This window comes from Triturus cristatus, chromosome 2_2, assembly GCF_964204655.1.
Source record: "Triturus cristatus chromosome 2_2, aTriCri1.1, whole genome shotgun sequence".
Lineage (NCBI taxonomy): Eukaryota > Metazoa > Chordata > Amphibia > Caudata > Salamandridae > Triturus > Triturus cristatus.
The window spans coordinates 719,569,465-719,591,611 of NC_140582.1; the positions used below are offsets into that span (position 1 = coordinate 719,569,465).

The window sequence follows — 22,147 nt, forward strand, 5'->3', positions numbered from 1 at the left end:
CCCCTTGTTTCTGGGTGGCGGGGTGGTTGACAGTTGGCCGGGATTGGCTAGAGTTTGTTGTTATAAGTTTGGTAGTTTGGGTCCAGGAACAGGGAAGGGTAACCAGTTTGGATAAATTTAGATTAGAGGTTGGATAGTTACAGTTGCACAGAAGGCAGGTAGGGGTTACGGTCAGGGGAGTTTGGGAGTGGGAAAGGCTACATGGTGTAGGATTGGGTTAATTGTTGGTTATGGAATGTTATGTTGTATTTTGGGGGATGGGGGAACTGATGTTGGGATCGTAGGGGTGGGGGAAGGAACAAGAGGTCAGGAAATGATTGTATAGCGAGGTGTTAGTTTTGTAAGGCAGTGGCCAAGGAGTTAAAATTGTGATATGCACCTGTTTCAATAAAGCGGCCTTTTTCACACACAATAAAGTGGTCTGGTGTCAGCTTGCCCCCCCTCTCCCCCTTAATTCCCAAGTGGAGTATTTTCTGTTAATAAAAACGGAAAAGGCGAGTGCCAAAGGGGATCTACAGTACAATGGTACACTGTGAGCATCCCGAGGGCCGGGCGCTGCCCCAGGGTCAAAATAAAAGGAGGAGCGACCGCGCGAGGTAACTCGGAAATATTAATCTAAAGTGTACGTGTCCCATTACTGTGAGGATAATAGCATGTGAGGCCTGTGATCGCTGTGCCCCCTCCCCAGGTTACAGTGTTCTCCCGACCCCCTCCTGTCAGGCTGCGTGTGTTTGTCCCTCGGTCCCTGGGTGAAAGCTCAGCCTCTCTGGCTCCAAGTGTCCAATTACAAGCGCTCCTCCATTTTGTTTATCATAGCAACCGCCCGCCCCCTTTTTTTCTGTCGCGAGTGCTGCAACGCCGTTTAAACACACACTGCAGCGCTGTTATCACAGTAGGAGCGGGTGAAAATCACACCCCTCAGAGGGGCTGGTTGCCTTCATTTAGAAGTCATGGACCAGGGTCAGATACGCGAAAATCACTAGCTGGGCAGCAGGGAGCAAAGAAATTACTGCGATTCCCCAGAAAAGTAAAGAACGGAAACCTGAGGACTCGAACGCATCTGTTTTTTCTGCACATGCATCTCGCCCCTCCACAACCCTCCGCCAGGACTTTGTTAATTAGACTGATTTTCATGAACACTTTATTGGCCTCCCCTGTCCAGCAGTTAAATGACTCGGCCGTGCACCGCAGCGTGGGTGTCACGCGTTTATTTTGGAAGGACTGTCAGTGCAAGAGTATAATTTGCAGTGGGAAAAGAAACTTTGTAACCCGTGGAAAGGGGCGCGGCTGTCATTTCCCACCACCCGCTGGAGCTCACTCACCCTTCATGGAGCTCTGGGGCTCCCCGAGCTCACCGTCGGTACGCGGCTTGGACCTGTAAGGGGGTCCATTTCCTCGGGGTTGCAGGAAAAATGAAAGTGGCCGTGTTGGATCTGGGAACTATATTTGCAAAGCTTTTCAAGACTTCGGTTTCCCCGGTGGTTCCCACGCCGGCTCCCACCAGTTCGGGCTCGGGGCTTACAGCCCCCGGCCCTTCCAAGGCGGTGACCACCTCGATACTGTTCCTTCCCCCGCCACAGTCCCCACTATATGCCCTCACCACCTCTCTCCCCCGGATTCCCTCAGGCAGGCACGCGGCCGCTGCTCATCCGCCGGGCCTCGGATCCTCTGGTCCCGGGACCCCGGCTCCTACGGCGGACTGGCCGAGTGGGGACCCCCGGGACGTCCTACCAGTCCCTACACTACAACATGCCGGGGTCGATAGCACACCGAAGCCTACCGCGCACCCGACCACCATCTATGTGCGACCCGCCCAGCCGGCCCCAAGCCTTCTGCCAGTGGCCAGCAGAACCGGAGGGCCGTGCCGCTCTCCCCGCCACCCGCAGGGGCTGTCTCTGGAAGCCCCCGGCATGAGCTGGGGTGGACCCAGCGGCAAGCAGATGCTCTTCACCCTGCCGGACATAGGCGAAGAGGTGCTGATGGAGAACGACTCTGACAGCTGTCCCAGCGAGGCGTGAGTACCACTCTTATACCGTGGGGATTTCTTTCAACATCTGGGGCACAGCTAAGGAAGCAGGGGTGGACTAAAACCAAAATCATCCCTGGCACAAATGTACAAACCAGCCACACGCTGCAGGATGCATAGCTTAGAATGGGACTCTGAGGACAAGGTTGGGTTATGGCCATCCATCCACCTGGCTCCGAAAGTAGCCCCTTAGCCTGCAGCCTACTGGGGAAACACCAGAGTGACAGAATGGCCACATATGCGTTGGAAGTAGGGGCGCAGGGCTTGCTACAGCACCCTCAAAATAGACATGCTAGAGTCAGAGGGTGAATTAGCAGTATAGATGGATTTACATTTTGTTTTGATCTTGTTGCTGTGTACAAAAAAGACAGAGGCAAAATGTCAGGTTGCGTCTTTTGACAGATTCTTGCTTATTCTTTTTTTACATAGATATTGGTTTTTACTTTTCTCTTACTGGTTGCAATGTTCGAGGTTTTTTTTTAACATGAACTGTGTGGCAGTTTTGCTTGGGTAAGGGAGTGTGAAAGGAAAGGCTCTAGTGCAAAAATAACATTGAAATACTTTTAAATGAGCTGTACTTATATTTTAAAACCGCAGTTAGGAAAGCACAAATGAAGCGCACGTTTTGTAATTCTAAAGTGTGATGGAAGCAAAGATTGTGATAGGGTCAAAAGAAATCAAGATACTTTACTTGTTGGTGTGCAAAAGATACATATTTTCAGAAACCCGATTTCCCCACATTGTGGTATGTACTGTGTACACTATACAGATTTATCAGTAACACTGCATGTCAGTGTGCATTTTGTTGCCATTTCAATGGAAAATGTGCTGTCTGTTAAAGACAGTGCATTACCACACCAAGCTTTAGTAGTATATTTGCAACGGTGTGCTCCAAAATGCACCCCCGCTATATACCTTACACCTTTCCTGCTGAATGGGCATGGCTGATTTGCTACACTTGTTCTTTGTGTGACGTTTTGATTTTTCACAGTCCCTATGTCTTCAGTGATGTAACATTGATGGCATCACCCCACCCTGAAATGTTAAAATATTTCAGGCTATATACTCCCCGCGTCCCCCCACTTGGGATGCTGGGGGACCTGGCATTCTGGCCACAGACTGTACGAACTGTGAACCTGCACTCATCACGACAGACAACTGCTTGTCCCTGCGAAGCTGGAGGACAAACGCGATTAAGTTTCCTTAGAGACTTCGCTCAGCAGTTAAATACGTAGGTCTTAATCACTTTTAGTATATTGATCGATTTTTATTTTCAGATCCACTCATATTTTATTAGAGTGCTTGCAAAGTGGGGTATTCAGGCTACCTGGATACAGCTAAGGACGAGATAAGTCCATTGAGATGCTTAGACCGGTCATCAACGATGGCCCAAATGTCCATTGCTGTACATTGATCACATGACTTCACCCGCGATTGGCCTGATGACGTGTATGTCCCCGAAATGCTTTGGGACATTTTTGGCACTTTACAAGCACTAAAATGAAATCTGTATGGATTTGAAAATAAATTACGGTTTATCGATATACTTTGAGTGATTAAGAGAAATTTATATTATTGCCAAGGGATGAGCAAAGCAAATAAGGAAAATGAATCCAGTTTGGCCTACAGCTTTGTGGAGGCAAGCACTTGATTTTGTGGTGAAAGACATGTTCATAGTTATAGACTGTGAATACAAATGGAGGGTCTCTCATCTCACCCCTCTTTGAGAGTTGTACGTTCAACCCATTTATTATTGGGAGGGCCTTCTGTCTTGCATCTTGTCTTTTACATCTATTGGCTTCAGTCTGCGCAGTACTCGGCAAACTTGCAAAAAGCATAGTTAATGTTTAAGTTGGCTGTATTTTCCACACTGCAGAACTGAATTGCTTCTACCAACTGGGTTTGTACAAATAGCCACTGTAATTGTATGTGCTCAGAGCCTCACATATATAGTTTCGTTAAAATGATAGGGTCCAGCATATATGGCTTAGACGTGGCGTGGAGATATGCTTGAATTTACGGGATCAGAATAATTGTGTTTTGAGTCTCAATTTGAATTTAATCGGAAATGGTTGGGTTGCCTGGGCAGGTTGTGTCAGTGGCTGAGACCTGCACATACTCCTTCTTCTGGGGGTGACCAGAAGGGGCTCTTCTACTGAGCATAAGTTGCCTATTTACTGTGTGTTACAATTTTTAATTGTTGCTGTTTGTGGACTGTGCCTCCAGCTCAGGAGGTCAAACCTGAATCTGCCTTTTACTGCACCTCATGTGAGCTTTTGAGCAATGCTTAATTTTTGCAGGGGTTGGAGGTCGTGGGCACTAGCAAACATTTTTGGGGCAAAGACTTATTTTTCAGCAACAGATTTTGACCAAGAGAGAGAAGCGAAGGAAGGGGAGAAAGGAGGAAGATAAAGCAAATGAAGTGACAAAGGGAGAAAGTGGGGTTAATAAAATAAACTGCTTGTGTGAGATACAGCGTCAGGAAGTGTATAGGGATGAAAGAAGGAGACAGGCAGCCTTGGTATTTAGCAACCCTGAGATTTGACAGCCCTGTTGACAGGCTCCCAGGAAAGTCACAAGACCCCTGCACTTTTGAGTTGTTTTTTTTAACAAAGTAGGCACTGCTTTTGAAGTGGGTTGCTATTGGTTCATTTGTTAGGCCAACGATCACTCTCCTTCTGCCATCTGCAACTTCTGGGGCTTGTTGATTTTGTTAAGCCAATCGCCCATTTTATGGGGCATTACCTCACTCTAGTTTCTAGTTGCCTGACCCCACTATTATGAGTGGGCATGGAGGAGCGAATGAAGAGTAGGGATCCTCTTATGAGTTTAATTTGCAAGTATGTGGTTTCATCTACAGTCCTCACTTGCAAGTTCTGGCTGATGTCAGCATCCCATACCACTCAGAGGCTTTGTGCTTTTATTTGGATGTGTATTAATTCTCAAAAAAAGTGGGCAAGGGTGTCAACGTTGTGTGCTAGGACTATGACCCACCAAGATTTCTGTCCTTGAGGAGTCCTGTTTGAGGCTGTTATACCTATACCTATGGGCTTTTGATCCATTGTTCATATTCACCGGCTGCCATGAAGTCACAGCACAGCAGACCCGCCATCTACCCCTCTCTAAAAAAATTGTCAGTTACATTGACCGCAGTCTGTCTCATCTGCCAAAATAGGCTCTCCTTCCTTGACTTAAATGCGATCACCATCCCAGCACTTCTGCATCACCTCTCAAAAATGCCAAAACACCACTGACGTCTGTGAGCCCAGCCACACCAATCATCATCATTTCACTGACCTCAATTGCAACAGCGTCTGTGTATGGATATGATACTAGGATATCGTAGTCAGAATATGGTCTTACCTACGTCGTGTCCGAAATATTATTTACAAAAATATTGTGCCATTAGTGTTAATAACAGAAATTCTACAACCAACGGGAAAATATTTTTGTAAGCAATTTCTAAGGCACAATATTCATGTAACACGATTTAAATATTGTCAGTCAACCACGGGTATGATGAGCATGCAGGTAGGGCCTGAAGATGCCTGAGCCGCTTAGAGCTGCTGTGAGAGATGAAGATGAAGCTTCACTGTATCAAACCACAAATCCAGAAGAATGCCGCTGGAGTAAACGGCAGCAGTATAAAACCGATGAAGAAGAGACCAGGGCTTGATGTTGAACATCCAACACATCTCTAACTCTCTTCCTTAATACCAGCTTCAGAATGCCGCAAGTGAGCGAGCATGGTAAGCATGCCACTGCATGATACTCTGCAAGGGGCTCAAGGGATGTCTTTCTTCAAAGAAAGCTTTATAGCATGGGATCTAATGGTGCATTATACAGTACAGTATTCCAAAAGTTGGCTAAAAGTAATAGATTTTAAAGTCCGTTCTGAAGGGGCACTTATGCAAAATTGCAATACTTTCATGTTGTGCTAAGGAAATCTGAAAGGTACAATAATCCTGTCACATTTAGTATAGAGTACCAACGCTCAAATATCTATTACATAATAATTATAGAAGTCATGGTACTGCATGTCAACAACGTTTCAATCCCTCCATATATTGTGAGGACCATCATCAGGACATAAGTAATTATGCTTCAGAAGAAAATACCTGTAGATTAACACAACCCCAATGACCAATGTGTAAAGGAGTTGCAGGCCAGGGCGGGAGCAATAGCTGTCCCAGTGTGGCAATTTACAATCTGAATGACCGTGAGTAGAAAGCTGTAGCGGCAGGCAAATAATTGAAGCTGATACAGGCAAACAGTATACAGTGCCTACTGGATGGTGTGCTGAGGGCCGAAAGCGAGACCCAATGCATTTCAATGAAGGTTATGATGTGCACTGGCTCAGAGATCCACAAACGTGTAAAGTAAAAGATATGTGAGAATTGGTACTCTATACTATATGTGGCAAGATTATTTTACCTTCATTATAGACACTTAAAAAATGTCTGAGCTTTGAAGTGCTTTTTTGTCAATTTTGACATCCTTTGGATTGTGCTTCCCACTTCATTTATACGTTATGTTTTAATAAATGCATTTGAATTTTCCATTTGGATGCTTGACATATATTTAATTGTATCTCTGTGTAATATGGTTTATGGTATCTTACTGTAAGGGACATTTGTTCCTTAAAATGCTTATACCCATGGTCCATTAATACCCCTGGGTTTCCCATGTTTTTGAAATCAAGCAAGTCTGGTGCAGTCATCCCTCAAACATACATCAAGAGGTAGCTGATGACCTTTTAGAGTGGTGGGATATACATCACTGGTGCTAATTTCAAAGAGTAAGAAAAGCTGGTGAATTAACCCTTATATCTCAAATATGAATTTGACTCCCAACTCCTACGAAATTGGTCCCAGGGATGCCCTCATCTGCTAGTGGTAAAAATCAAATTTCGGGTGTAATCAATTTGTGATAAGATGCTTATCAGGAGCTGCAGGTGGCCAATTTATGCGACGGTCAGCATAATGCCTGGGATTAGAATCTCCACGACATGACGATGATGGGCACCTTCTGATAGAGCTACCATAATGACTCGAATACCAACAATACACCCCCAAAAAATTGTTTATGCCGTACCACCTCAATGCTTAAGTTACCCACAGTATGCTAGGGAAAGCACCGTGATGCCTAACATCACTCACAATGTGTCAGGAAGGTCCCATTTTGCCAGGATTCTGAAAATGCCTAGAATACCTAGTCGATGCTAGAAGTGCCAGAAACTCAGGACGATGGGTGGCAGCCAGAGGAAGTGTCCTACAATGTCCTCCAGATGTCAGGGAATGACAGATACCAAATACCAGGAGATAGCTACCAGAGACACACAGCCTAAACCCTAAGCTGCGCATAAAAGCATAGTGTCTCTCTTTCTCCTTCTCTGTGCTTCCCTGTCACACCTCAACCCTGCCATAAAAAATAACCTTTTCACCTGCCACTGCCTTCTTCTCCTCCTGTGACTTTTCCGTTGGTACTCACTCTTCCACCGCTCTGCTACAGCTGTGACGAGTGAGCGACCTGGAGCCAATGGTACTTCAGTGACTGTCCCAGGCAGCTAGCCTGCTATCACAGGTGTTTCTTTAATGCAGCAGTTGTGACAGCATCCTTGAGACCTGAAGACTATTGATTTATCCTTTTGTGTCACTCTTGGCTAGTGCACCAGTGGAGGAACTCTTCAAGGCATTCTGAGGTGAATGTAAGGTGATCGTAGATTTAGTTATAGTCAGCACTGGACTTGGAGCTGGGATACACGCGCAGACTGCAGTCACACCTTGCTTCTCTGTCCCTGGGGTTCAGTACCTCATTGCCCCCCCTACGAATGTGTGCAGTCTCCCGGAGCTAGTCTTTGTGAGGCCCTCCTCCACTTTAGTGGAATTTACTTAATAAAATGTGATTTCACTAATTTCACCCAGTCTGTTGTTGCAGCCGCTGAAGCTCCTAACAGAGGGCTGACAAGCATAAAGTCCAGGGTAGCCTATTGGGTTCAAGTTGCGGGGAAAAACTGCCATCTTAAGAACTGTTTTTCAAATTTCTCAGCATCAATTTACTATTTCCCACTTACTCCTTTCCCTTGAGATGCTCTAATAGCACGGGTGAGAAGAACCTTTAAGTGAATTGGGACTGCTCAGATAAACAGCACACACAATACCCCAGCTACGTTTCACCATCTTAGAGAAAATTTGTACCACATCTTGCAATGACCCTCACAACACGCTAGCAAGAAAAGAAACGTTTTGGATAAAAAAATTGGGCACTTTAATTCCGGGGGGGCTCAATGATCATATTGAATTCTCTTGTTTCTTATGATTCATGTTTATAAATGTACCCCATTTCTGAACGGCAGACTCACGCTCGCCCCGCAGGATAACAGCTCTGTGAAAGATTTGCACCCGCCTCATACATTCTAAATTTCTGGTTCTTACTATTCACTGGAGTGACCCACGGTTTTTAGCAGGGCTTGAGTACATACCACCTTATTAACGAATTAAATTAACTACTTTCTTTCCCCTCATTGACACATACGCGCTTATATTTTTGATTTTAATTAATTTTTTGTGGTTCCCGCAATTTACTGGAGTGCCCAATCGCTTCAAGTAGGTCCTGAGACCATATCACCCAACTATTCAATTTACGATTTTATTATTATTTTTTCTTTCTTTTCTTTTCCGTGGTTAGCAGGATGGTATACGTTTACACGACACTAACTAACCATTTAGAATTGTTCTTAGCAACCCGAGTTTAATAAAGTTTTCCATAACAACTCAGGCTGCCTATAAAAACAACCTTTTTTCATGACTCACAATGATGACGCGTCGCTGTTACGAACGCATCAGGATTCCCACGTCTCGCGTTTCTCGGATCCGTTGACGGGTAAGCTACGCTACCTTTTGAACTTTCGTTAACGTATTGGTACTGTGCCAGCCATACACCGAACTCAACCAAGCTCATTTTTATCCTCTTAGACACGTCCAACACTTGAAATGGACCACATTTAGAATACTGAAGGGTAAGATTTGACTGCTTTCTTTTGATAGTCACTTTAAAGACGTTCGCGCACTAACAGGATTCTCGTACCTTTTTAACAGCCGGATACTGCCACATGATTACGGTCCCTAGATACTTGTACTTGTTTGGACCCCTGAATGTGAGTACGATACACTAACTTCATGGTTTTCACACTAGAGCGATTCGACGTTGGTTCTCCCCTTTTTTTCGGTCGTTTCTTGCACGATATTCACTAGAATTTCCCTTGGACACAGGTCGCGTTGATCTTATCACCCGTTTCCTGCACGATATTCACTAAAACTTTTCTTTGGCCACCAAGACTTTCTCTTCGCTTCTGAAACTCACCGGGCTACCTAATACAACTTCTTGCTCATTCACACACTTCTGGCTTTGAGTGCAAATCCTAGTATTACTGATGTCTACTAAGTACGACTGTTTCATTTTTTGTAGTGTTGTAAACGTGGAACTGCTTTCCGAAGCACATGAACTGAATCCCCTGAAGAAGGGTTAATAACCCGAAATGCATTGGGATAAAAGTTTAAAATATTGATGTATTTTGAAGTTTAAGGAATCACATTGTTCAGCAGATTAATTTTGTTTGTCAAGTATTACAGCCATGAATTATGTTTCATTTACCTACAACGTATGTTTAATAATACGCTTTTGATTCATGTTATGTATTTGAATATCAAACAATCATGTTATTTTGAAATATTGGTTGATTAAAATTGCATACTATTTTTTGAAAACTCTCCAGAGTGCGACTGCTGTGCGTCATGTAGGTGTGGATCACTCCACCCCTTTTAATTTCTATATTGTTACAGATAGGGTCAGGGCTGAAACCCTAACACATGACAGCACGCTGATATTAGTTATAACAAAGCCTGTTCTTATATCACTGATTCTTACTCAATAATAGGTGTGCAGGTACAACACAATCTTTATCGTTCATACGTCTTGCCCATTTGGTACCAGCACCCATTGATTAACCATGTCCTTCAAAGACATAGCCGACATTACTACTAACCAAGCAGACACCAAAGCTTACTCAACAGATGAAGCAGAATCAATATATTCCTTGGTACAAGAAGCACGTACATTCAGTTCCTCCATCAGCACTACAACTCAACTATTGAAGCAACTCGAATACACCTTGAAGAAGGAGATTAATCAGCGTCTCCATGCTACCACATTGATTGAATACCATAAAGTCAAAATAATACCAAGAGGATTACGCATAGCTTTGAAACCCATGCTCTTTAAATTTAACAAAACATTCATGCTTAAATGGTATGCAATATTGAACAAATGTTCATTAGATTTGATTCTCCTCATTGTTGAAGAGATTTCAGCGATTCTCACAGAACTTACAGATGACATCAACAGACTCAAAGAAGAATTACATTTACAAATGGAACAAGAAGATTGGAAGAAAGTCCTAGAGGACATCAATGGTTGTTTAGATACCTACGCTAGAGAAGTACATGAAAGGAAAATTCGAAAATTTCGGAGAGACACGATCGATTATAAACTGGACGAAGTTTATACATGGGCTGAAACGTATGCCCAAAAACGTTTTTTTCGCAAACCAGGAAACACTTCATCTGAAGAAAGTGTAGCAGATGACCAGGATATCTCGACGCGACGCCCACCAGCGAGAGCACACACAGAACCTGCAGAAGTACCTAGCGAGACAATGCCCTCTACTTCAGGAACCAAACCGTCTTTTTTAGCGGAAGGTCAATCATCCAATCTTCCTCCCGACAAAAACATTGCAATTCCAGATATCGCACCCGCAGGGGACAAGCCAAAAAAAACCATAGAATCAGGGAGACCTCAAAGGAACCCCAGGAAATAAATTCGCTAGTAGTGAACATTTCCAAGAAAACTTTGAGTTCAGAACAACTAAAAGTATTGAACAAAGGGAAGTCATTTGTTCCTACATACTCTTCAAATCCCTTGGAAACAGAAATATCTTTCTTTAAGTTCATGAGAAAACTTAGGTTGAAATGGTTCTTTGCACAAAACAGACCAGACGCAACTGAATCCATAACTGAACGTTTCAGACCTAAAAGCAAATTTATGGCTCCCACTTCACATAAGACATTGGATAACTTTGAATTACTAGTGAAAAAAGAACTTACTCGGATCAAATACAGAAGATCACAATACACTAATCTCACGTTGAGAGAATCACGAATACTCAATGCTTTGCAACAAGACGATACTATCACTTGTCAACCTGCAGACAAAGGTGGAGCCTTAGTCATCTTGGACTCTGGATTTTACACACAGAGTGTGGATTTACATGTAAAGGATGAACACACCTACATTCATTTACAAGGGAACCCCATCAAAGTCTTTCAAGAAACATTAAGTTCTTTGCTACAGAAAGCTGTTGACAATGCTGTCATTTCAGAAAACACCAGAAGATTCTTATCAGTTTCCACTCCAAAGACACCGCATATTTATATGCTCCCTAAAATCCATAAGAACTTGAAGAATCCACCTTTTCGACCGATTGTAGCAGGGTGTGGATCCATCCATGAACCGATTGGACAATTTTTGGATTACTACCTACAACCACTGGTACAATCATGGGTAACCTATGTAAAAGACACCACCGATTGCCTCTTAAAATTGAGAACATTAAATCATCTTTTGAATGAAGACTTTCTACTGTGCACAATAGATGTGGTAGCACTTTATACTTCGATACCTCACAATGAGGGACTTGAAGCAATCGAATGGCGACTTTTAGACTCTTCCCTAGAGCGGGATTTGAGCGTGTTTCTACTAGAGCTCCTACATTTTTCGTTGTATCACAGCTACTTTCTTTGGCAAGATGAATATTATCTACAAAAGACAGGAACATCAATGGGATTTCCTGGAGCACCCGCATACGCCAACACCTTCATGGCGCACTTTGAATATCATCACATCCTCCAAAATCCTTTATGGCAACAACACACGATACTGTTTCTTCGATATATCGATGACATTTTGTGCCTTTGGAGGGGTCCACAAGAAGTTCTTGAAACCTGCATCCAACAGCTAAATCTTTGTAACCCCAGAATACAATTCACACATGACATACAACCGGAAAAAATAAATTTTTTGGACATAGAACTTCGTAAGACCCAGGAAGGTATACAAACCTCAGTTTACAGAAAACCAACTGATGTCAATAATGCATTACATTTCTCCAGCGGACATCCATTCTCCTTGAAAAAACACTCACCGATCTCACAATTCATCAGAATAAAGAGGATCACGTCAAATGATCTAGAAAGCTCACAACTCATCAATGAACAAAAGAAGCGGTATAAAGAAAGAGGATACCCAGATGACATTCTAAATGAAGCCGAGAGGAAAATTTCCAATAAAAACAGAGAAGATCTATTACTTCCAGCAGGCAAAACCATATCACATCGCGAAGTATGTGTCTTGAAATATTCCACTCAGGCATCCCACATCAAGAAAATAATCAATAAACATTGGGAACTTGTTACGTCAGAAACTGATTTCACAGATCTCTTTCAAGGTCCACCGATATTTGCACATACTAGGTCTAATAATCTAAGAGAAATCCTAAAATTCAAATCTTCAAATAAACAACTCAAGCATAAAGGCATGCAAAAATGCCACAACTGTGGCCAATGTGGTAATGTAATGGTGGGACAGACTTTCAACCACCCTCACACAGGAGAAAAAATTCCTTTGCGACATTCATCAGACGGCAACACAGAAGTCGTTATATATGCGATACAATGTCCATGCGGACTCGTGTATGTAGGCAGAACTTCGAGAAAGATAAAAACAAGGATAATAGAACATAAGAGTACTATTCGCAATAAGAATTTTAAATCCTGTTTGGCCACACATTAAATAAACAGCACACACAATACCCCAGCTACGTTTCACCATCTTAGAGAAAATTTGTACCACATCTTGCAATGACCCTCACAACACGCTAGCAAGAAAAGAAACGTTCTGGATAAAAAAATTGGGCACTTTAATTCCGGGGGGGCTCAATGATCATATTGAATTCTCTTGTTTCTTATGATTCATGTTTATAAATGTACCCCATTTCTGAATGGCAGACTCACGCTCGCCCCGCAGGATAACAGCTCTGTGAAGGATTTGCACCCGCCTCATACATTCTAAATTTCTGGTTCTTACTATTCACTGGAGTGACCCACGGTTTTTAGCAGGGCTGGAGTACATACCACCTTATTAACGAATTAAATTCACTACTTTCTTTCCCCTCATTGACACATACGCGCTTATATTTTTGATTTTAATTAATTTTTTGTGGTTCCCGCAATTTACTGGAGTGCCCAATCGCTTCAAGTAGGTCCTGAGTCCATATCACCCAACTATTCAATTTACGATTTTATTATTATTTTTTCTTTCTTTTCTTTTCCGTGGTTAGCAGGATGGTATACGTTTACACGACACTAACTAACCGTTTAGAATTGTTCTTAGCAACCCGAGTTTAATAAAGTTTTCCATAACAACTCAGGCTGCCTATAAAAACAACCTTTTTTCATGACTCACAATGATGACGCGTCGCTGTTACGAACGCATCAGGATTCCCACGTCTCGCGTTTCTCGGATCCGTTGACGGGTAAGCTACGCTACCTTTTGAACTTTCGTTAACGTATTGGTACTGTGCCGGCCATACACCGAACTCAACCAAGCTCATTTTTATCCTCTTAGACACGTCCAACACTTGAAATGGACCACATTTAGAATACTGAAGGGTAAGATTTGACTGCTTTCTTTTGATAGTCACTTTAAAGACGTTCGCGCACTAACAGGATTCTCGTACCTTTTTAACAGCCGGATACTGCCACATGATTACGGTCCCTAGATACTTGTACTTGTTTGGACCCCTGAATGTGAGTACGATACACTAACTTCATGGTTTTCACACTAGAGCGATTCGACGTTGGTTCTCCCCTTTTTTTCGGTCGTTTCTTGCATGATTTTCACTAGAATTTCCCTTGGACACAGGTCGCGTTGATCTTATCACCCGTTTCCTGCACGATATTCACTAAAACTTTTCTTTGGCCACCAAGACTTTCTCTTCGCTTCTGAAACTCACCGGGCTACTTAATACAACTTCTTGCTCATTCACACACTTCTGGCTTTGAGTGCAAATCCTAGTATTACTGATGTCTACTAAGTACGACTGTTTCATTTTTTGTAGTGTTGTAAACGTGGAACTGCTTTCCGAAGCACATGAACTGAATCCCCTGAAGAAGGGTTAATAACCCGAAATGGATTGGGATAAAAGTTTAAAATATTGATGTATTTTGAAGTTTAAGGAATCACATTGTTCAGCAGATTAATTTTGTTTGTCAAGTATTACAGCCATGAATTATGTTTCATTTACCTACAACGTATGTTTAATAATACGCTTTTGATTCATGTTATGTATTTGAATATCAAACAATCATGTTATTTTGAAATATTGGTTGATTAAAATTGCATACTATTTTTTGAAAACTCTCCAGAGTGCGACTGCTGTGCGTCATGTAGGTGTGGATCACTCCACCCCTTTTAATTTCTATACTGCTCAGATAAGAACACAGAGCCATAGTGACCTTATGATGCATTCACACCCAGTTCCATGGCAGAACAGCGACGAGGGCTAGGAAGACTGTCCACCCATTAGTTACTCATAACGAGAGTTGGGATATGGAAATGTTGTACCCTTTCTTGTGGCTATAGTGGTCCATGGGATGATGCACAGATTGTGATGGCTAGTTTGTGTTGAGTGGAAACAGTTTTGATGAATTTGGCACTGCTACGGCTACTCCTGGCAGCATCCTTCCATTGAATCTGCTTCCTGATCCAACGGCTACCTAGATTGTCTCTGTTCAATCTGTTCTATTTTTCACATGGCATGACTGCACCAATTCTTCAGCAGTACCACATCAACATTTCAAGTTGTCAGTATCTTTTGAGGACATTGGCGTTAGATCAGATACTGCATATTTGGGTCATATTGGACTTCCCCCTGTCCTGCATCTGGATCCAGCCATGCAAACTTTACATTCTTGCTGCACATCCTATGTCTTCTTGAGGAGAATGGCCTGTCTTGGTTTGGATATGGTTCACTTTCACACAAACATTTGTTTGAGTCCGAAGCGCTAAGCACTACATCTCATTTTTATTCCACCTGACTGGCACTTATGAAGTCCTTTAACAATTCTGATTTAGAGATCATTTAGAGGCATCCTAAAAATAATCCTCTTTGCACCCCGCCCTTTAAATCCAAGACTTAATTGCTGTCCTTTGGTTATTTTACATTAGCCCTCGTTTCTCCGAATTTGGTCCTTAGCTTTTACATTACAAAAATATGTTTCCTTAGGCGTGCCATCACACCCGTCTAAGAAGCCTCATCTCTGCTGCAAAAGAAAATTGGTAGAAAAAGTTGTAAAGTTTCAGTAGCATGGGAAAACGGTAGTATGGGGTTTGGCAAAGCCAGTAGCAGGATTTTATGTTTTTTTTTGTGAGGTAGAAGACTCTGTGCCATGAGTTTAGGGAATTGTCTCTAAACTTTGTCAGATAGTGCCAGGAGATTATTTTAAGGTGAGTTGTGTGGTTATTGGTCTGCTTCTGATTATCAGGACTTATGTATGGTTTTGAAAATATTTTCTCCTGCTTCAAGGATCCCTGTAGATGTCACAAAGTTTACCGGCCATTATTGGGCTTTCCAATAGTCGTTCATTGCTCGTGTCCTCTTTCGTTGCATAAGGAACCACGGCCAAGAATAGTCTGGAAGTCTAACACATTGTCAGTCATTGATCCACAGACCTCTACGCTGATCAAGCAGCCCCATTTCAAGCTCCCTTCAACTTCTCCATCTTTGCTGCCCTTTGTTACCCATTGTTCTTACATTTTTTCAAGCTCTCTCTTCAACTTCTCCTTCTTTGCTGCCCTTTGTTACCCATTGTTCTTACATTTTTTCAAGCTCCCTTCAACTTTTCCATCGTTGCTACCCTTTGTTATCCATTGTTCTTTAATTTTATTTGACTCCCTGCAGTTTTCCTGAGCTTGTTTGTGCGAGTTCCTTGGTGGTGGTGTTCCCTGGTGATTCTTCAGTCGCACCTGAAATGATTCCTAGAAGCAAAATTTGAAAAACAACAACTTGTATCTATTTTTAACTCATTTGTGAGGTGATGACTTCATTAGTTTCCCTACCGAGATTCGTTTCAGCCAGGTCGGTGCTAGTTAGACTTAAATATTCTGCATTTGTTCAAAGAGAGAGAATAATGTATTTTTTAATCGAGTCAAAAACATTTTTAATGTGCAAAAATGAAGTGACTCAACTATTTAACTTGATTTATTTATTCATTAGATATACACTACAAATGTTACTGTCTCTAGGCTGATTCAAATTTGAGAGCGAGAACTGTATTTATTAGACAGGCTGCAAATCTAATAATCTCTAGGTCCCAACCCAAATTTAAATACGACTTTATAATTCTTATGTGCCACTGCAAGCCCATTCCCACTATCAGTAACTGATGGCCAGATTTAGAGTTTGGTGGATGGTAGAAGAGGGAGAGATCCTAAAGCCTGGCTTTGGCTCAGCTCAATGTCCTGTTGAACCCTCACACCCATAACGAGCCAAGCTCTCATGTGGCTTCTGCCTGGTTCCTTTCCTGTACCTTGGAAGTGGCATTACAGCAGAGGTGTCAACTATGGAACTGGGGAGCCAGGTTCGAGTATCTCGGTTGGTTCAACATCCTTTGAGTCTGGGCACCACACTTAATCTCCCCAGTCCCATAAACAACGACTGGTGACCTTGTGTAATGTAACTGGTGCTCATGTAAATCACTCAAATACATTCCAGTGGAGTTTGGCTATATAAAAGCTGCAGAAAAATGCGCAAAGAGGTAAAAACCAAAGCCTTAACATGAGGAAAGACAAATAGATACCCGTTTACTGGCTGATTTGTAGAAAGTGATACCAGAAAACCTGGATAAATTGTGACTTCCTTGCTTAAATAGTGTGAATCTACACAAATGTTTTATTTCACCAAAAATCTTCTTTATTCATTATCGCATATTTTTTTCAAATATGTGAGTTCAGGATACCAGTAGAACAAAAACCTATTGTGTTTGATTTAATAGACTGTAAAGTTGCTCTTTTGTAATCTGGGCCACGTGCAAGGTTTACTTGAAATTTGTCTTGCCTCTTATTCACTAATTGTCCGTGTTTAAAAATGATCACTTTTAATGAAGTACTTCTGCAGTGCTATAATGTGACGTATTAATGTCAAAGCTTCCACATATATAAGAAATCAACGTTTTATATTTTGAAGAGACGTAATTATTTTGTATTTGTTTTCTTGGTATGATTTACATACTAAACATGTTCAGTGCTCGGCTCGTGCCCGTGCTGTAAGATCCGATCCAGACCCTTGGCATGGCTGTGGCTCGGCTCTCACTGTTAATTTGTTGGCTTGCCCACCTCTAGCTGATGGGAATCTGGTCACAAACAAGATTGTTCTACTGTCCACCTACTTAAAAGTACATTATATTCAATGGTGTTTGCAATATGGCGGACAGGATATCTGTAACGGAATATCCCATCTGGCAACCTCTAAATCAGAACCTTATTAAGAAGCCTTGCCATAGCCAATAGGCCCGGTTTTTAGGTCGAGGCTAGAGTCCACGTGCATGCGCTGCTCTGCTAGGCATGCTGTAATCAGTCTGTGGAGGTTCAACATGCCTACTACTTTTTTATTGGTTGCTTGGTCTGACGTTTCAAATACCATTGATTTAATTGGTTAACAGTGCACATATGTCCAGACATGTGGCTGTTTTATTAACACCCTGGCGACTGGCCCTGCAACCTGGATGCTTTCATTAGCAGGCATATGTTTTGTTTCACTGCACTGCTTTTTTTCTTGCCAGGCTCGGGTTGAGAGTGGCAAGGCTAGGGATGGCTGGCACCACCTAAAGCTTCCTTGATGCATCTAACACTCGTGTGCAGAGAGCTCACAAACTACTACAAAGAACTGTCCGTTTGAGATTCATGCCATATATGGAAACCTCTGATCACAACACTCTCGTTTTCGAGTCACACAGGATTAGGAATCCTGCGAACGCAGGGTCACCGGCTCTGAAGAGCTGGAAGGTAACGAGTCTGCCCTTTGCAGGCCCAAAAACCCTTCCCGTTCCAGGCAAGGCTGACGGCCCCATGTTAGCTACCCCCCAGCAAACTCAGTCGAATCTACGCCTTCGTGTACCTGGGTTAACCCTGTGCCTCTCCACGGTCTTCTGTGGTTGTGGAGTTTCCGCAGATAGTATATCTTTACCTTACCCCACACTTTACCCCATACAAGCCCATGCCCATGCCGCCGGCACCTCATATCACGACATTCAAAGTTCTGGCAGGTGCGTCATTGCCCCGCACCTGAAGGATGCAGCACTGCCCACCCCTCCGGTTCATACAATTGTCTTCTCCACAGTCATACACAACAAAGCTAACAAAAGCAGGACTTGCTGACAGAAGTTACAAAAAGAGACAGCAGGTTAGTGCACGGACCTTACCTAACTCATAACCAGCCCACTCCTTGAAAACATGTCTTGTAAATGTTTGTAAATCTTGTAAATGGGAAAATGGCATTTTCATATCTGTCTGAGTCGTACCACGAGGCGCGGGCCATTATAATAAATGGGGTAACCCAGTGCGCTGTCCAAGGACCTGGATATCGATCAGCAAAGAAAACAAATGGTTCCAGACAAAACTAAGTACAGTTGAGTTGTAGACAGTTTGAATAATTAATAAAGCTATACATCAAAATGCGATTCAATCAACACATGTAAATTCGAGGTATATACTAATCACCCCACAAATGAATATGCACATTCCACTAAATAACTCAGCAATAGAAGGCACCCAAACTAAATAGAATTGCAAACATTTATTTATTTTATGCTGCATTTTCTCATCAAATGAAAGACATAGACAGAGTCATAGTATTCAACATATAGTATCAAAGAGGTTACTCCAAGGTGGAGGAAGTGAGTGAAAGTTAGTGCTCGTGTGTGGGATAAAAAAAAAAAAGAGGATAAAGATCATAAAAAACATCCAAGAATAAATAACTCAAATTCTAAACAAAGAAGGATCTGGCTACGATTCCCAACAAGGCCAGTACACCTACTGTGATGAGCCTGCCCCTTGATCGATAGAAATTACGATTTTAGAAATTGTTTCTTAGATTGAGGTACAGAGAAATATCATCTGTGGTTGGAGTAGGAAGGGGGTAGATATAGAGTGCAAGCCCACTGGGAGAATGTCGATGTTTCGACTCTAACGCAAAGGGTGATTTGGATCCTCTGCTGCGGGTCTTCCTCAGGACAAGAAAAAACGGGAGAACCTAGAAAGTTACCATACAATCAGAATGGGGCCCATTTTCAGGCAATAGGTTCCAAATCTAATGTCTGAGCACTCCTAATCTGCAATCTCCCTTGCAGTGAAGCGGCTTAACCACCAACAGCACTGGAGCACTTACCCTAACTAATAGACCAGGCATACAGCCTGTGTTTTTTCCTCAATGTAGATAGGGGCTGTTCCCTTGAAGTAACAAGCAAGCCAGTTTAAATGTAGCATAAATATATTTAGAAGGTATGATAGCCTGAGGGTGATGCTATTAAGTTTCCCAAGATTCTGCACAACCCTGGGTACCACATTCTGAACATGCTGTAGTTTGGCAGTATATCCCTTAGGCAGGTCTATTATTGGCATAGCCAAGCTAGAAGCAGATCAGACACCCTATTACACTTTTCAGATGGAATTTATCTAGAAATTGTAGCGTGTGCTTCAACAGTGTCTGCTTCAACAGTCTGTGACGGAAGAAGGCTGAATGGACTGCTGCGCCTAAGTGCAGTCAAGATTAAGGCCCCACAGGTTCACTGCATGCACAGTTGGACCAGATATCAAGTGTAAGCCTATATGCTGAGACAAGTCATATATTTCTGTATGCGTAGCCTGTTCAGGTGGGAAGTGTATACACTTGGTGAAAGGTGGGATGAGATGTAGCTGAACTATCACTGCATGCTCACCCAGCCCTATTAGGAGGTGCAAACACATGAGGGAGGATGGGTTGGGGCTGTCTGTGGAGAGCACCAGCTGTGGCTTAGTAACCGAACTGAAGGTCTGTGTTCATCTGATATTGATAATAAAGTGTGCAAGCTCATATTCTGACAATTAGTAGTATGTAGCCTCTGGTTACTTGCAGCAGTTGCTGGCTACTTCCAGACGTGGGTCCCATGCGCTCCATGCCACTGGAGTCAAGCTATCCTGGCTGATGAGGGGTGAAACCCCAATACCGGTCCTAGGATGCTTGTTTCCAGTCTAGGGAGGACCTGGCCTTGCAGTTCGAGCTGGACTGTTCCCATTGGCACAGGGTCAAGACTGATTTGCATATGGCTGGGTCCAAACTGGAATGGCATGGTGAGCAAAAAAACTATGAATTTAGGCCCAGATCTCTGTACTGGGGTGAATCTATGACATTGTTCTGCATTCTGTCCATCAATCGTTCTTTTTGCTGTTTGTGGAGAGCACCAGGTGTGGCTTAGTAACTGAACTGAAGGTCCGTGTTGAACTCTCTGGATATTGATAATAAAGCATGCACGCTCATATTCTCCCATATATAGTAGTATGTAGGCTCTAGTAACTTGCAGCAGTTGATGGCTACTTCCTTTTTAGGTCTCTCCTGGCGTTGGAGCACACATGCGCTCCTTGCCTGCGAGAGATATTGTATATAAAACATTTCTAAAAGGGACACTAAGCCCCACCTCTCATTTCCATTGGGTAGCGTCAGCGTTTATGGTAAACGCTGGCTTCCTATTGGAAAGGAGGGTTTTTGGTTGCCGCCCTGTCCGTTTTTTGGACGGCCCCTCCGGACACCATTGCCTGCTTCATGGCTGTCGTGAAGACTTTTCTTATCTGCTTGTTTATTTAACATAATACAAAAGACAATGGTCCTGGACCTGTATTTGGAATCAATCAATGATTATAATTCGACAATTTAATACTCAACATAAAAAGTGCAAAAAACCCGACCAAAATTCTAGATCACCATATATTTATTCAAATCAATTGGTAGGACCCAGACAGTATTCGATACAATAAGCAATTTGAGAAGGAGAGGAGAGGTTGCTCCAGAAGGTGCTCAAGGGTAAAGTAATAAGAAACAATATTTCAACAGAAATACAAAGGAGATTTTAGTAAGTCAAAAGCAAAAAGATGGACTGGTTGTGAATCACCGTCCTTGGATAAACTGGCCCAATTATATAATCACAAAATTTCCAAATAGAAATTAATTCTAGGATGGCACGTGGAAAAACTGGGTCCAGGCTAGATAAAGTGGGCGTCGACGTTTCGATCCGACTTGTAGCCAAAGGGGCAAGTTATTCCTCGGCCATGCGGATCTTCATCAGGACAGGATGGAGCAACCCGTCATTCAAGGTAAGAACTGGGGACTGTGGTTCCTTGATTGAATCCAACAGAATAGATAAGTTCTCACAAGCCTGGAGACGGTCGCGGATTGGGAGCGCGCGTGGTTTCAAATCCCCGGAGTATTTTTGACTGAACCTTACTGGCAGTTGGCAGTGAATATTAATTATCATCCTGACGCCACTGGGGCATATCCATTGGAAATAATCTCCAAGCTTTCAATTTAATTGAATCGCACTAATCATTGTGAAGCTACCGGTGTGTGTCTATTGTGAATTGGTCCCCAACGAACTTATCTATTCTGTTGGATTCAATCAAGGAACCACAGTTAAATCTATCTTTACTTGTTCTAAGTCTTTCTGTTCATAATAGAAATGCAAAGCTGCATGCACCAGAAGAAAATCAAGACTTGGTTAACTACTCACACCTCACATGGGGGACAATCTGACATCTCCGTGAGGAATGCATCAGCTGCTTCCATTTACCAGCTTGTGAACGGACAGCATTTTATTTTCACACAATCCCTAGGCTCCCGTTTAATCACATCAAGCCCCCGGACCGGGCTGGGTACTAACAAACCCTATGCTATGGTAACGGGACAGAAATGACAGGCAGTCA

The 22,147-nt window shown here is 42.8% G+C and overlaps 1 protein-coding gene across 1 annotated transcript in view; it reads left to right on the forward strand.

Moving 5' to 3' along the window:
- The first annotated feature begins 1,262 nt into the window (after positions 1–1,262).
- The window catches only part of FAM149A (family with sequence similarity 149 member A), a 539,436-nt gene continuing 518,551 nt past the window's right edge, over positions 1,263–22,147 (forward strand). Inside the window, exon 1 of the mRNA XM_085641973.1 lies at positions 1,263–2,014. Coding sequence (XP_085498099.1) covers positions 1,413–2,014 — 602 coding nt within the window. The 5' untranslated portion in view covers positions 1,263–1,412. The remainder of the gene's footprint in view (positions 2,015–22,147) is intronic.